This window comes from Dioscorea cayenensis, chromosome 5, assembly GCF_009730915.1.
Source record: "Dioscorea cayenensis subsp. rotundata cultivar TDr96_F1 chromosome 5, TDr96_F1_v2_PseudoChromosome.rev07_lg8_w22 25.fasta, whole genome shotgun sequence".
NCBI classification, from domain to species: domain Eukaryota; kingdom Viridiplantae; phylum Streptophyta; class Magnoliopsida; order Dioscoreales; family Dioscoreaceae; genus Dioscorea; species Dioscorea cayenensis.
The window spans coordinates 21381015-21399434 of record NC_052475.1 but is presented as its reverse complement, the minus strand read 5'-3'; the positions used below and the strand labels follow the sequence as shown (position 1 = coordinate 21399434).

Sequence of the window (18420 nt, the reverse complement as noted above, 5' to 3'; positions counted from 1 at the left end):
TACAATAATCAACAGTGAAGAAGGAACTATGTATATATATATATATATATATATATATATATTATGATGATGATGATGATGATAAAATATTAAGAATTATCCAAATTATATATTTCAAATTATTAAAATTAAGAAAAGTAAATAATAAATAAAATTTAGTAGATGATATCAGAGGATGAATTCGATAATGAGATGATAAACTAAATTGTAAATTAATAAATAATAATAATTATTAATTATTCTAGTTAAAAACAAACTTATAGTTTTAAAGATAAAAATTAGATGAATTTAAGGATAGTTTGGATAGATATAAAAATAAATATCTTGAAAATTATGATGTGAAAGTTTAAAATTTAATAAAAATAAACGAGGATAAAAGAAAAATTTATAAGAGTTTAGTTTTATTTTTATTTTTTTAATATTTTAGAAAATAACTAGATTAAATCTTAGAAAAATAAAATCTTACAAGGAGTTTGAAAAATATATTTCAGTTTTTTATTTTAATAAAAGCGAATAAAGTGGAGAATGCAGTTACATACTGTCATTATAAAAAAAACAAAGAAAAAAAAAGGCATTTAATAAAATGACCCTCCTTTTTTTTTTTTTAATTAAACCAAATGGCCCTAGGACTATTTTAATTGTCAAAATGGCCCTAGGATCATCACATCACCCACATAGATGATGTGATATGCTCACTGGGCGCTGAGTCAGCGCCCAGTCAGCGCTGATTGGGCTGCTGACGTGGTATTTTTAAATAAAAAATCCTAATTTTTTTATTTTAACACCTGAATTGTTTTCTAATCAATAAGTTGTCTTATTCTTGGGTTTTTTTACCAATTCTTTTTTAAAAAAAATTATTAAAGTTTTAAAATTTATTAAACTTTTAAATAATTTTTTAAAAATTATATAAGTGTGTTTTTTTAATTTAATTCCCATATTTCTTTTATAATTATCAAATTATCTTTTCCCTTTGATTATTTAACCCAAATTTTATTTCAAAAAATATGTATTTTTTTAATTTATTAAAAAAATTAATTTTAAAGAATATATATGAATATGAAAACACAAATTTTAAAATTTTAACTTTTAAAATTATTAAACCTTTAATGAAACAACTTTTTAAGCAATATATAAGTGTGGCTTTTTATTTGTATTATAATTAACAAAAACTCTTTGATTACTTAACCCAAATTTTGCTTAAAAAAATTTTGTAATTTTTTTAATTTATTAAAAAATTAATTTAAATAATATATTTGAATATGAAAACACAAAAAAATAATGCTGCCGTGTTCATGCTTCAGTTTCATCCAGAACATCTCTATGGGTTGTAAAAAGATGTCCGAAGCCACATATCTGTACAAATGAAAGAATCCAATCAGACAATAGTCATTGTTCTGTTAAATATAATATGTGAATTAAAGAATAAATTAAAATATTAAAAAAATTACATTATTTTTTTAAGCAAAATTTGGGTTAAGTAATCAAAGAGTTTTTGTTAATTATAATACAAATAAAAAGCCACACTTATATATTGCAAGTTGTTTCATTAAAGGTTTAATAATTTTAAAAGTTAAAATTTTAAAATTTGTGTTTTCATATTCAAATATATTCTTTAAAATTAATTTTTTTAATAAATTTAAAAAATACATATTTTTTTTAAATAAAATTTGGGTTAAATAATCAAAAGGAAAAGATAATTTGTTAATTATAAAAGAAATAAGGGATTTAAATTAAAAAAACACACTTATATATTTTTAAAAAAATTATTTAAAATTTTAATAAATTTTTTTTAAAAAAATTGGTAAAAAAACCTAAGAATAAGCCAACTTATTGATTAGAAAACAATTCAAGGGTTAAAATGAAAAAAATTAGTGTTTTTTATTTAAAATTGCCACATCAGCAGCCCAGTCAGTATATCACATCACCCATGTGGGTGATGTGATGGTCCTAGGGTCATTTTGACAATTAAAATGGCCCTAGGGCCATTTGGTTTAAATAAAAAAAAGGAGGGCCATTTTATTAAATGGCCAAAGGAAAAATTAAAACATATAAAGGAAGAAAATAAAACATAAGATCAATGGAATGAGAAACAAAATTTACAAATAAATCAATGGCATTTGAGTAAATTGGTACTGGGTCTCTTGTGTAGGATATTTTTTTCGGGGAGGACCCGAGATCGAATCCCATACCTGCACAAAGTGAGGGCACGTGGTCAGCGTTGAATTCTGCTCCCCACACGTGCATGTCCCTGACTTACCTTTAAATGTGGGCGCTTGTCATCTATTTGTCAAAAAAAAAAAAAATTACAAATAATGAATAGATGATCAAGACAAATATAAAATATCAATTTGCAAAAATATAAGTGGCACTCAGAAAACTACTGTTAATGTGGATCATGATCATCCATCTTAAATAACACGTTAGAAGTAAAGGAGATTAACATCTTGGCCATTTTCTGAGACTAGTGAAAGTGGAGATAGACTATTCTTTATAATAATAATTGAATTCTCCAACTTGATTTTTTTTTAAATCTCACATGAGATAGCCAGGAGGAAACAACAATTGAGAATGCCACTTCTCTTCTTCAACCAAATATTTTAAAAAAAAAAGATAAGATCAATTAAGTCATACCACAATATTAAAAAGCTAGTGAAAGCCAAATTCGCAATGTGGTTCCATATTCCAATAGTAAATGGGCAAAAAAATAATAATAAAAATGGATGAATGTTTCTTTCATGATTTCATCTATATTATTGAAGTCACATGTTGCCTATTTGCAAGATTATCTGAGTATTAAAATTTTGTTGGTCCACAATTAGTTAATAAAATATCATTTTGGAAGATGAGCGGGACAACCCACTAGAGACCCAGAGACGTGCACAAGCCTCGGTGAAACAAGTGAGGATGGGGCCACGCTCATGTGGGCGCTGGAACCACCCATACATAACCATTATTCACAACTCCCAGAAATGTGCCCTCAACCGAGAATCGAACTTTTACCATTATGTGAGAGCTCTATCAGTGACCCGAGGACCCATGTACCAATAAACCCGAAATCGTTAGCGATATAAAATAAAATATCAATTTTAGCAGGGTAAAACTCTTACTAGTTGATCAAAGGGCACCCACAGCCCCTCAAGCTTTTGAAGACATTTAAAACTCCTGTGAATATCCAATGTATAGTGAAGTTTTCAGGCGTATCCATTTTGGCAAAGGTAATTCTTTAAATAAGCGCTCTTTTTAGCAATAGTTTATATAAAAAGTTGAACTAAAAATATTATGATATTTAAGAATGTTTATAAAATCACATTTTTGGGTTTTCTCATCATTTTTTTTAAAATACCCTGGTATTGTAAAACATGTGCAAACAAGTTTTAGAAATAATTAAAAAAACATTTGTTAGAAACAACTAATCAACATATGTTTTCACATATATATTACAGCCAAAACAATTTCTCTCTTTTATATAACCTACATCAATATTTAAGTTAAAGTTGTTAAAATAAAAAACAATTAACTTTACATACATATAATAAGTTTGTGAGGCTATATCAGTATGTAATGTCATAATATAATAATATATGCTATATATATATATATAAATACATAGATAAATTTCAGCATGCATTGGCATGTTATTCATCTTTTTTTTTGTTCTCCTATTTCCAATATGCATTTTCTTTAAAAAAAAAAAAATGCTAGCATGTTCCCATGAAAGTGGTAAAAATCATATTTACTTATATATTCTTACAATTTTTGTATTTACTCATATATTTTTATAATTGAAATTTAACTTATTAAAATGTTGACTGATTTTTTCCCCAAATGAATTAAGAAAACAGTATATAGGGTGGTTTAGTTTTTTTATAAAATTTTTTAGTTGATTGAATAAATATTCTCAACAAGAATGACCTGCAGTGATACATAAATATATAAATAATTTTTATTTTGACAAGGTATGTAAAATAATAATAATAATAATAAACCCTTTAAAAGGAGTCCTCCTTACAATTGTAGGGTAAATTTTTCCAATGAGTACCTAAGTTTGGTCATATATCAGTTTGAGCACTAACTTTCAATTTATATCAAAATGAGCATCAAGTTTTAATTTCATTTCTTCGGCAGGGTAATTGAGGATTTCCGGTGGATTTTTTGTGACGTGGACGTCGGAAAGTTTTCGTGGATGCCCTGGATCCACGTCACCAATGCTACAGTATTCTAGAGAGAGAGAGGAAAAAAAAAGGATGATGGAGAGAAGCTGACGTGTACGTTTTACGTGGACCAAAAAAAACCAAATTGGTTAAATGGCTAAGTTGGTGAGTTGGTGACGTGGACCTAGGGCATCCACATAAGCTTTCCGGCATCTATATCACCAAAAATTTACTGAAAATCCCCAATTACCCAGCTGGAGAAATGAAATTAAAATTTGGTGCTCATTTTGATACAAATTGAAAGTTAGTACTCAAACTGATATAAGGCCAAACTTAGATACTCACTGGAAAAATTTACCCCACAATTGTATGATAGGGATATGTGAAGATTGGTAAGGGGAATATCAAAAGGTTACTTGAAAACAAAAACAAAAGAATAAAAATGGCTATTGATAAATGAAAAGTCATATGAATTAAAAATAAAGATTGAATGACATTTGGGAAATAGTAAAGTTTTGTGGGTCCTTTTGTGATATTTTTGGGAATGATACTTTGGATTCTTGCTCATTTCTGTATTTTTCTACTAATTAAGAATATATATATATATTAAAGATATTGAGTGGTATATGAAAGGCTTCTTTTATTAAAGCAAAGCAATGAAGTGAAGGAGAACTTGGTTCCAGCTATGGTTTGTGTCCTTTCACTAGGATTTGATGCCTTTTCTTTAATTATTTTTCTTTATAAAATTATTCTTTTTATTGATTTTTTTCAAGCCCTTTAAATGTTTCTCATTGCTCATGGATTTTTTTTTTTTTAAATTGTAAAGCCTATTTTCAGTATGTTTGTCAAAAATATCCTCCAGTAATTTTAAACCAAAATATAAAATAATAAACAAGAAATTAAGATATTAAACATAAAAAATAAATATTAAGCAAAAACATTACATTTTAAATAAAAATTTATGTAGTTTTACATAAACACATAATGTTAAATAAAAAATATATTTAATAAACGAGAAGTATTTTCGTAAGCAAGACAAAATTAGATTTTAAATAAGATGGAAATGAAAAATAAGTAAACTAAAAAAAAGAATTGAAATGTCAGCAGGACTACATGAGATATTTGAAAAGTTACAAAAACTAATAAATAATTTTCACATTTTTATATTAATAAAAAATTACATCAATAACAATAACAATAATAATAATATAGATTGTCAACAAAGTTTTAGAATACTTTGTGTAAATCTTACTTTGCACATATATTCCTAACCAAGTGGTTGTCATTGCTTCACTATAAAATGATATGAGATTTTCAAATGTTTCATGTTTATGTCCGATTGATCACATGATAATAACGGATGCTCAACTTGGGTATGAGCTTGCAACTGAAATCGCACATCACTTAATAAAGATCCACGGGTTTGGTTGAAAAAAAAATGTTAAATATTGTAATCATGTTTTTCAATTTTTTTCATGTATTTTTTAAATGTGAAATATGGTGTCCTTCATTTTCTGATGGCACATGATTATTTTATATTTTTTACTCTATTCAAATGTTTTTTTTTCTAAGAGAATAATTTATAAAATACTGGCATATCAAAATTTGGTCAGCTTGATAGATTATATTATATCACTAATTATTTTCACCTTAATTTTAATGTTCATTGAGAAAAGTAATTAAATTAATACTATATTTTGGATCATATATCAAGTAGCATCCATATTGAATGTTTGAAGGTACAAGAACCAAAATGAATAAATATAAAATAAAATATGAAGAATATTTTGAACCATTTGAAAATATTGAAAAATAAATAAATATAAAAAACAATGTACAATGGCAAAAAAATAATAATAATAAAAAAATAACCATTTACATTATTTATCAAACATTTAATTATTAAAACATTAGGAATATTCTTTTAATTAATTTTAAAAAGCAATATCCAATCTGAGAAAAGCACTGAGTCAATATAAAAACATTAGAAGGACAAACATCCAAAATGTAAACAATAGGTTAATAAATATGTCTTTAATTAGAGCATTTGGTTGTACTTTATGTATACCATTAAACATTACTCACACAAATGTCTCACAGTCACTCCCAAGTCCTCATCAAAACAATTTTTTTTTATATTATATTATTATTTTTTAATTTTTTTTAACTTACATTTTTGCCGCATTTCTTAAACATAAAAGACATCCACTTTAAATTTATTTGAAAGAGTAATAATATAAAGATTTCTTTTTTAAAATGGCATGGTTTACCCATAATTTGGCCTTAGTGCATGTAAATTAGGTGGAAACAACATTGCTAGAATTATATATATTTTTAAGTTTTCATTAGAATTACTATTTTAATTGTTTCTTTATATTCATGTTAATTTGTCATTGTCTAAATAAATATGGAAGTATAGTATTCAATTTTAATAAATAAAAAATTTTATTTTTGGAGAAAATTACATCAAATGAAAAGTATTTTTTAAGACAATTCTAATCAAATTTTAAACTTTTATAAGGAAACAAATTAAAATAATATTCTTTAAACCATTTAAAAAACTACCTTATATAAATAAGATAGCCGAAAAAAATTAGTCACTTATGGCCAATATTATAATTAGTGGAAATTCAATAAAACTACAATTTGATAAAAAAATATTACAAGTATCACATTTACAATAAAAGAATAATATTCCGTTCTATTTATTGTAAACTAAATATGATTTGCCTTTGGGTCAATTGGTACCGGGTCATTTACATAGGGCGTTCGTTTCGGAGAGAATCCGAGATCGAATCCCATGTCCGCGCAAGGTGAGTCGGTGTTGAGCTCTGCTCTTCACACGTGCGCGTCCCTGACTTACCCTTAAATAGGGGGCGCTTGTCGTCTAATTATCCCAAAAATAATAATAATAATAATAATAATAATAATAATAATAATAATAATAATGCAAGGGCAAGAAAGCAAGAAACTTTTGAAAGCCACAAAGATGGTCCTACAAAGTAAAGTGAGTTTAGACATGGATCCTCAATCAGATACATGAATTAGTCAATTAGGGAACCTTGCCTCAAAGTTTTAGGATCCACTCCTACTGTCCTACATTGCTTTGTATTTCCAATTCCTTTTCAGTTCAAATGCGTACCCTTGTTCCAGCGGTTGTGTACGGGTGGTTCCAGCGCCCACGTGAACGTGGCCCCGTCCCCACTTATTCCACCGAGACTTGTGCACGTCCCTGGGTCTCTAGTGGGTTCGCCCCGCTCTTCTTTCCCAAAAAAAAAAATGCGTACCCTTGTTTAAATTTAGAATAATACATAAAAGCATAAATGTAACTAAATATATTAATTCATTATATTAATATAATTCATTATAATTTAGCAATCCAATACCTCCTGAGTGGTTTTTGGTTATAAAAAAGTATATATTATTTATATTAGAGGTTAAATAAATAAATATATATATATATAACCAATGGTCTTTGACTCAATTAGTATCGGCTTTTTTGTGTAGGACGTTTGTTTCAGGGAGGACCTGGGATCGAACCTCATGTCTTGCACAAGATGAGGGCACATGGATCAACGTTGAGTCTTGCTCCCCGTGCATGTTTCTGGATTCCTGGTGAATTGGAAATAATCAATTTATCACAAAAAAATCTAACTTCTTAAACAAAAAAAAAATAATTAATTAATTATCTTAATTAAAGCCATTTGGAGTAATCAATTTATCACAAAAGAATCTAACTTCTAAAACTAAAAAATTAATTAATTAATTAATTATCTTAATTAAAGCCATTTGGAGATATTAAGTTATTAGCGTAAAGAATCCTTTTCATCTCCTCTTTTTGCCTTCATATTCCTTTCTATCCTTTCTTTAAATCCCACTTTTAATTCATAAAATCTTAACTAAAAAAAAATAAAAAACAAAATTTGTAAACACATATTATTGTATAATTAAAAAAAATATTTTTTTTAAAATACAATTTAACAGGTAAAGACAATATATTAAGCTGCAATTTTCTAGATATAATTAATTATCATAAATAACCAAAAAGTTTGTACTTAAATAGAAAAATAACGATTTTTAGAAGAACAAAAAAATTTTATGCAAATTTCAGTATTGCTAATTTTGGAAAACCCAACAAACCCGAATCCGATAACAAGTACCGGGTCCCGGATCTTTACTAAAGAACCCGAAACCCAAATATATCCCCGCTTTTGGTCTCTCGCTGACGAGCGTGAGAGAAATGGACACTGCGCGGCCGGCGCCACCGAGATCACTCACCAAAACCCTAACCAACCTCCTCCGTTCACGGCGCACCATCGCCGGCGATGGAGACGCCGCCATCGCCGCCGATCGCGCACTGAAGCCCTCCAAAACCCTAGGGCGGTACCCCGCCATCATCCTCTCCGATGAGCTCCCCGGAGACACTGACAATGAACGGAATGAAAGAGATGAGAGGGAGGCTTTGCTCTCTAACCTCTTCGTCGGAATCTCCGCCATTAAAGCCGGCTACGCTCAGCTCCAGGTCGCGCAATCGCCGTACAACCCTGATGCCATTCAATCGGCGGACAAGGCCATCGTCTCCCACATCAAGCATCTCTCCCATCTCAAGCACGCATTCCTCAAGAAGCAGCTGCCGGAACCCCGGCTTGCTTTCGCCGCTGAGATCGAGGAGCAGCGGAACCTCCTCAAGACCTTTGAAATCACCGCTAAGAAGCTCGAGGCCGAGATCGAGCACAAGGACGCTGAGATCCACTCCCTCCGAGACCGTCTTCTTGATTCCGAGCAGCAGTGCCGAGCTATCGATGCCCGGCTCCATCCACACCGATCCCTCTCCTCGCTCTACGACCTCCACCTCTCCGGCCTTAACGCCGTCCACTTCCTCTCCGCGCTCCGCTTCGCTGTGAAATCAGTCAGGAGTTTCGTCAAACAGTTGGTGCGCGAGATGGAATCCGCCGGCTGGGACGTCGACGCCGCAGCCGGCGCGATCCACCCGGACGTTCTCCGCCGGGGGCCTGCGCACGGCTTCTTCGCCTACGAATCATACGTTTGCCTTACCATGTTCTCCGACTTCCATCGCCGCGATTTCGGCCTTCGCGGGGCGGAGGATCGCCGATCCTGGGACCGGCGACGCTTCTTCGACGAATTCTCCTCATCGGCGCATAGGAGCTGGAATCAGCTCCTCGATCGGAGCTCCACCGCGTCTAGGTTCGCCAGGGCGAAGTATCTCGCCATGGTGCATCCGAAGATGGAAGCCTCGTTCTTCGGGGATCTCAATCAGCGAACCATAGTGAGATCAGGGAAAGGGTTCCCGGAGACGACCTTCTTCGCCGGCTTCGCCGATATGGCTCGACGTGTTTGGCTCCTCCACTGCTTGTTCTTCTCCTTCGAGTCTTCATCATCTTCGTCGCCAGCGGTGTTCCAGGCGGCGAAAGGGACGAGGTTCTCGGAGGTTTTCATGGAGAGTGTGACAACGGACGATGACTACTCCGGCGAGGTGGAGCCCACCGTGGCCTTCACGGTGGTCCCCGGCTTTCGTGTGGACCATGCCGTCATTCAATCCAGGGTTTATCTTTCCTGCAACCCTACTACGACATATGGACGGTTCTGATCCCATCTCACACCATCAACTCGCAACCTTACTACGACATATGGACGGTTCTGATCCCATCTCACACCATCAACTCGCATCCTACGGTACCTGTACACTCTCCCCTGCTCTTGTATTATTATTACTCTAATTTATTTAATTATTATTAACATACATCTATATATATATAAGTTACTAAATTAGTGTTGTAACTTTCATTTTTCTTTGCTTTCCATATAATTATATTCACATAGACCCATAGAAAAATTCATAATTACGCGGGAGAAAAGAATGAAATATATATATATATATATATATTTATGTTGCAGAACAGTAGTTGTATTTTATGCAAGGGTTGGTAGGAACAACTAAAATATGTGTGGATGTAGATATCTATAGATATAGAATAATAGAATAATAGAATAATATAATTTTTTAAAGTTGAGACTGGTTGGTATTTGAAGAGACAAATGGGAAATGGGAATCGCAGAAGTAGGGATAGATAATAGTCCAATTCTCATCAGTCCATGTCATAGTTTATGATTTTGTTTTCTTCTCATTGTTGCTTTTCAAAGATTGGCTGCTTGTAGTGTTGCTGTCCTCCTACTCAAGTTACTTCTCTCAACTACTCTTGTTTGTTCTTTGTTAATAATAAACAAGATCAAGAGGGATTAAAGTACTAATAAGTATTGTTTGATGTGTTTTTTTGCTTGGGTGTTTTGGGATTGAAGAAATTGGATGTTTATGGACCACTTGTTATGACACTGATTTGGTTTAATCTTTTTAAATTAGAGAATTAGGGCTAGAGGTTTGGGGCTTTTGGGTTTCAGGTTCCAGGGAACAGATATTATTGTTTAGGATGGAGTGAGCTTTTGGTGTAGTGTATTTCACCTACTTGTAATTGTTTATGCTTTTGGTTTTGGTTTGCTATCTTTTTTAAGTTTTATTTAATCAAACTTACAATGTTGATTATATTTGTTGTCTGAAGATGTATGCCTCCATTGAAATTTTGATATAGTTTTTCTCTTTAATAGAAAAATTGAGATTCTTACATGGATGATTTCACTAGTGTATATATGCACACTAGAAGGGAGTATTAAAAATAATTTGATATGCATTTGAAAGTGTTTAGTTTTTGTTGTAGTAATGTTTTTTTGAAGAAAATAACAATATGAAATATATGGAAAGCAGATTCTTGTAAACTAAGAAAGATAATAAAATTTAAGTATTTATTTAACACAAAAAATATATTTTAAATACCAAGCCATAATGAAATATTTCAAAATAAATACCGGACTTTATGTCAAGATTCAAAATATAGTTTTTTTTTTCTTTTTTGTGAATGAACCATTTGGTCCCCTTCATGTTTCTTAAGAATTGGAACATGATGTGTATTATATATTTATGTGAAGTGTTCAGTGGATTTAATGTGGTAGTTGTTGTAACAACCGAATTCTTTTTTTTTTTACTTGATTAAAACCGAATTCTTTTTTTTTTACTTGATTAAAATGATTTTTTTATTTATATTAAACTAATATAAAGAAAGATCATATTGGTTAACAAAATTGATGTTTAATACTTATTAATGATTGTATCAATTAAATTAATCAAAGTTTCTTTTTCAAGAGTTTTCATTCCATAATTTTTAGGTTAATCAACAAGATCACTCATCTCCAAATTTTCAAATATTAAAGTCACTAATCCTTAATTTTTTTTAATAATAAATTTATGTTAAAAACAGAATTAAAAAAAAAAAAGTAATTTAAGATCTAAAATAAACATTAAGTGGCTATTACTTTTTTAAAGCCTTCTGGCTGGCATGCATGCCTCATGTCCAAATACAAAATATCACAAATATTTACTTTTTTTTTCTTCACTTTTGTATTTCTAACAATTTATAATTTGATTTACATTATTTCCCCTTGCAGAAAGTATCTATAAATATATTGCTAAATAAGTTAACAATAAAAAAATATCAAGTACTATATATATAATTAGTACAGTTACAGCTAGACATTTAAAACAGTAGTTGGGCCTTAAAATTAGTCAGACTCCTTCCAGTCTGATTTGAGTGATAAAGATTGAACCTCAATTATGTTGTATCATTAAATGCAATTCAATTATTTTCTAAAATTATGCTATTTACTGTTATGAATAATAATAATAATAATAATAAATTTTATTTAACAAAATGTTTCTATACCATGTTGTCCATCCAATATCTGCATGCTAATCAATATGCACAGGCCTCTACAACTTGGACAAAAACAATCCAATTGAAATACTACTTTATATATGAAGGGGAATCTGTATGAATTTTTTGTATAAATAACTTTTGTAGGTTATAATTATTAATTATTCTTTGTATTTAAACATTATTAGAATACTAAATACCTCTTTAGTTTAAAGGGTAAATTAATGGTTAATTAGAATTTTTTTTTTACTGCTTTGCATTGTTTGAATTTACATAAAAAAGTATTAAGTTATATTAATATTTGATGAAGATAAATTTATTCTTATTTTATCATATATATATATATATATATATTAAATTATTTTAAACTTATCCTTGTTCTTTAGGGTAAGTAATTGTAGCATGGACAAGACTAATTATAAGCTCATGATAGACTGAAAATTGAAATTAACAAAACACAAATTAAGATACCAAACATGAATATACATACATACATACATACATACATACATAGATGCATGTCATAAATCTCATGAAAATTATTATAAAAAGTTTAATTATCATACCAAACAAGGGTATATTTTATTTTATTAATACTAATTAAAATTTTACATTTACTCTAATATTACACTCATCTCATTATTTTTGAAACCATGCTTGTGTCATATAATACAACTCTCCTATAATATTTCCCCACAGTTTCAATTTAATATTATACACTAATTTATTTACTTGTTCACTTAAATACTATTAGAGATCAACAAATTATTGCTAATTGTCCTTTTCTTTTATAAAAACTCACTTAATATAAATATAATGCATTTCAAAACAATGCCGACACTTCAATTACTTAACAAATTATAAATTAATTAATGGCATGTTAATAAGCACACCTTTGAATTTAAATTTTCAAAGTCTCCTAGTTTACGTAATCTAAAATTAGAACTTATTATTATTATTTTTATAATAATACATCTTATTTTTATAATAATACATCTTCTTCTTCTTCTTCTTCTAATAATAATAATAATAATAATAATAATGGAAAAAGGTTCTCCCTTTTTAAAAACACGTTTCTAATGCATTGAATTAACAATTTTCCAAAAATAAATAAATAAAATTACAATTTAAGTCCAATTCTCAAGCTACCTAATCAAAATGAGAAGATTGGAATATATAACTAACAAAGAGTTGGCATACTTTTCTAAATTTCAAGTACTCAATAACAAGATCAACTTTCCCAAAAAGTACATACCAAATTAGACATGAAACTAAAACATAAGATCTAATAAATCTTATATTCAAGAAAAGCAAAAAAAAAAATGATGCTAATTAGTTGTAAGTCATGAGATTTTTTTTATTTTCTTTGTCCTTGACAAATAGAATATTTTTGAGATTTCCCGGTGTTCTCGGGATCGGAATAATTAAGACGAACTCAAAGTAGATGAAGGACAATTATATATATTCTACAACATGATTTTAAATTAATTAAAAAGTTGGTCACCCCATCAAGAATGGAGGAGAGCTTGCTATGGCCATATACTCTGTGACAACCACAAAAGCATGCTTTTAAAGTTATGGCAATTTGAATGAGATGAGATCCATCCAAGTAAACACTTTTTTTTTCTTTCTTTTTCTTTGCTTTCCATCCATGGAGGTAGGAATAGAATTTTGGCATCTTTGGATTCTTGAATTAAAGTTGAGGAATTTGGAAAAGGGTTGGTGTGTGCCAAGGAGTGAGGTTGATTGGCTGGTCATATTTGTATTTAATGTTTTTGATTCATATCTGTGAATTTAAATATTTGACTAAGTTTTAATTTGGAAAATTATGAAGAAGGTGCATTTATATATGCCATAGAAACTTCATGTTAGTTGTTTTATTCATAATGTGAATTTTGACTAAGTTTTGGAAAATAATGAAGAAGGTGCATGTCTTTGAAATTTCTTGTTAGTTTTTGTGTTTCTTTTTTCAACTTTGAATTCAAGTCCTTTAATTCATATAATAAATATTAATTCCCATAGTGCAAGATTTAATAGTTAAAATTGTGGCTCAAATTAATCTTGGTTGGCCAATTCATCATCATGCACATGGTTAATCAATTTAATTGTGTAATTTATCATCAAGTGAAAGACTGTTATATATATATATAAACTATGAGTAAGATTAATTATTATTGATATATTTCCTCTGTAGAGCAACAAGTTTAATAGATCAAGATGAGATTTTTTTTTTAAATTTTTTTTTAATAATAAATCATATCATTCAACATACACCATACAACATTCAATAAAGGCCATGAAGAATACTTTCGTTCATTTCCATTTTAAGTGATTCTCAAATCATATTATTCATGATGGTGTGCACACTTACCTTCTATTCATTAGTTTGATATAATGTCCAAAAATATATAATTATTTTATCTATTTTGTTTCTTGACATAAGTAAGCAGCGATGTGTCATATTAAGTTAATAAATTTTATTATATTAGCATCTCATAACTTGTTCTAAAAGCTTCTCCTAAAAAACTTATTTTACAATATATATAAATCATATATTTTTAAAACCCAAAGATAAATAAATAAAAAAAAATCAACATCATCCTAAAGCATAGCATTTAATGCCAATAGCTCATATTCCTTAGACCGAAATGCCAAAGAAAAAGATATATATATATATATTAGAGAGAGAGAGAGAGTGAGAGAATGAGTGTGCCTTAATTGTACAAGCGTGTGAGAGAGAAAACAAAAAAAAAGAGAGTCAAAAACAAAGAAATTCACAAAGATATATTTTCACATTGAATTGCTTGGAAGACAACAAATCAAAAGGCACCGCCCTTGACTCTCCAACACTCAAAACACTCACCCATGCATGCACGTCGGCAACGTGCTCTTTTCTTTCTATTCTTTCCTTGCAACCTCACCAAACCATCATTTCTCTCTCTCTCTCTCTCTCACACACACACAAAATTAGACTTTGAATATATATATATATATATATATCAATAAAAGTTAGACCCTCAACTTACATATTATATGTATATATATATATGACCACCTTGCTCTTAGTATAAACCCTACTACTACTGCTACTACAACCTTCTCCTCCACTACAAATAAACCATTATCTCACTATATCTTTTTCATACCATGTCTTCTTCTCATTCAAAGAGCTTAAAACTTGTTATTCTTATCATGTTCATAGTACTAAGAACATCCTCATCTGCAAGGCTAGGACCAACTAAGGAGACATTTGAAGCATCAATTGTTGATTGGCAAGACATGAAGGTCCTTCATGTTCTTGTTAGAGGTCGAATACCGCCTTCCGGTCCGAGTAACCGAGGCCATGCTGCTTCTCCTTTCTTCATTAAAAGACATCTCTTGGCTCTAGACTCTCGTGTCGATGATCGGGAATTGCTTTCGGTTCCGAGCCCAGGTGTTGGCCATTGATCATGCATATATTCATTTGATTACTTGATCTAGCCTCCTACTTTTGCTCTTTTTCCTTAGAAATTAAATCTGTTTTTATATATGCTTTAGGTTAATTTTATATATATATACTGCAAGCCAAGATGATGTATAGTTGATGTAAATCATCTTGATATCTCATAGTATTATATATATATATATATATATATATATATATATTCTCTTCCACCTTTCATAGTAATTAAAGTTCAAAGAGAAGAAATTAAGGATCGGAAGAGATCATTCAGAAAAATGTATAGATTCTCAATTGCCATTCTTTGTTTGTGGATTTAAGTTATTTATATGATGTAAAAATTAATTGTTGTATATCGTGAAGTTATTTATGTGAAGTTATCAGTTCAATTAATTAATTCAGTACATATGCAATTATATATATATAATATTATATATATATAGAGAAGTATATGTATAATATCTTATGTGATAGAGGATATATGTTTTTGAGATGAGGAAAGAGAGAGAAAATGAAATACCCTTTAAAGAACTCAACAGTCAACACTACCATAAAAGAATATGATAATTAATAATTAAGTGCTAGTATATATGTATAACAACTTGTTAATTATCATTAGATGTTTGTTCTCTGATCATTAATAGAAACACTTTTAAAATTAAGCTGGATGTATCTTTATGAAGATAACATAAATTATGTATATTCAGTTCTAGTCAACTGTGATATCATCTTGTGGGTCTTAAAACCAAACCTTCATTTATTATTAATTAATGTATTCATGAGCTTTATAATCTCTAACATATATATAATAGTCTGTTTGATGAACCAAGTTGGTTAATTTATTATTCATTCATTTTGTGGTGACAAATGAAATGTTATATTTATAAGAATGTCTACTTTGACATACATTGAATGAAACCATGCATGTGACTATGCATTCATATATGACTTCCACTCCTTAAGTCCATTTTTAATATATGATGACTTATTAAGTTGTTTAATGTCATTTTTTAATTTTCTAATCATCTCTAATCACTGATTAGAGACTAAAACTCCATTATATAGAGTTTAGTCTAGTCAATAAAGAGTCAACTCATTAATTTAGATTAATTAATTTCAACTATATAATTTATAATTTAAATGATGAAGTTAATTGCAACAAACTTTATAGTCACCTAATCAACCAATATATATAACTCTAAACTAGCTTTTAATATATAGTTAAGGTCATGCACATTGGCCTAATTCTATCTTATAAAAAACTTGAAAATAATATTATCTATCTTCGCATTTTTTTTCCATGCGCATAGTTATAGACAAACTTAATAATTTATATTATTTTAAAAATACACGAATTTAACAAAAATATGAATATCTTGTTTTGGTTTAATAATTAATTAAACACGTACATAATCCTCTATTAACACTTATCTCATTATCTGCATGAATTCATTTAGTCCATCATCACTATCATCATCCTGATCATCATCTCTCATCAAGAGACAAATTAACTTTTTAACATCAAACTCATATCACTAAAATTGATTGATGCTTGACTTAAACAAGCAAAACAAAACAAATAAACAAAGAGGAGGAACAATGTTCCCAAAAATTTTGATCATCAAATTGAAAGAAGATCTAGAGCTTGTAAGAAGTTTAGAATTTTGGTTCTAACTAGTGTGCGTAAAGCAATGCCATTCACATTTATCATAGAATTTATTATAAGAAGTTAGGAAACAACAAAAGACATGGTGACATGTTTTATAGGAGCATGGGAAGACAAGGCTCATGGGAGGGCCCTTTGGTTCTTTTAAGGGGATGCATAATGCAATGTATTAAAGATGCATTGGTCCTACCCTTGGGAATATGTTCCTTATCATTTAATGTTGTCTGTAGCCCCATGACCCATGTGTGTCCATTGGTTGTCCCAAAAGCTTGTTTTAGTTTTCAACTAATGATTATTATGTTAGTGTCCAACAAATATACTCCATATATATATATATATATATGTATGTATATAGAAAGTTAATCTCCCATTTCATTGAGTGTTTTGTCTTTTTGTCCAAAACTTTGTTCTTTGGATTTGGTTTGTAAATTAATGTTTTCTTTTGGAAAATATCAACAACTTATTATCCAGAGATATTCCTACACATCCTGTCTCTTTTTAGTTTTTATCATATTTTTTTAGATTTTTGTTTTTCATACTTTTGAGCTATTTTTAATAGTTATTATTTAAAATAAAATAAGAGAAAATTGCTTAATTAAATCCCTTCAAAGATTGGGTGATTGCCGATAAAAGCATTTTACGAATCTCATGAAATTAATGATAAATCAATTTTTGTTAGTAATTGTTTTTTTAATGAAAATATATAGACAAATCATATCGTTCTTGTTAGTGCAACCGCACTATAATTAGTATGATTTAATACATAGTCAAGATGACGTGAGCATAATTGATGACATGACAAAGAGTCTTGGATTGGAGGTAAATATCTTGAAGATCTTGATGGAGCTATTTTTGGCAATGTGTTACAATTTAAAGACAAAATCATATCAAGACCATATTTAGATGATTTAATTTGAGACTAAATATATATGGAGCTTTAATTGAAGAAATACCTATCAATGGTATGATTGAAGACTATTGATGATATGATTTGAAGAACCTGATTGAGATAATTGATTGAAGATCTTTCTTGGAAAGATTTGAAGACCAAACTTGGGTGAATTGAAGATCAAGTTTTGAAAGTTTCGTGAAAAGCACTGAGGACGTCGCCCCTTGCGAGGGCTGCGTGATGAGGACCCGAGGAGGTAGGCTGAGTTCTTGGCGTGATCGAATCGGGAGATTTGATTGCAGACTCGACTAAAGCATGACCAGGGAGGTTGATGGGCCTTGATGTCGATGCGTGATATAGCGAAAGCTCGATCAAGTCAGCGGTCGGTATGTTGCAATTCATGTTACAACAGGAGTTGCAACAACTAATTTGGAAAGGTTTTTAAATTGGTAGCCATGAAGATTCTAAAAAAGGTATGTGCTATATTTGGGACG

At 29.7% G+C, this 18420-nt stretch overlaps 1 protein-coding gene across 2 annotated transcripts; it reads left to right on the top strand.

Annotated features, from left to right (window-relative positions):
- Positions 1-8364: 8364 nt before the first annotated feature.
- Positions 8365-9890, top strand: LOC120260368 (protein GRAVITROPIC IN THE LIGHT 1-like). Of its 2 annotated transcripts, none has more exons than XM_039267831.1 (2): positions 8365-9743; positions 9798-9890. In XM_039267831.1, exons 1-2 carry the CDS (start codon positions 8392-8394, stop codon positions 9811-9813), a joined length of 1368 nt encoding a protein of 455 aa, XP_039123765.1. In that variant the 5' UTR covers positions 8365-8391; the 3' UTR covers positions 9814-9890. The 2 variants fall into 2 exon arrangements, with proteins under 2 accessions (XP_039123765.1, XP_039123764.1); XM_039267830.1 differs by having other exon boundaries at positions 8365-9772; positions 9827-9890.
- Positions 9891-18420: the final 8530 nt, after the last annotated feature.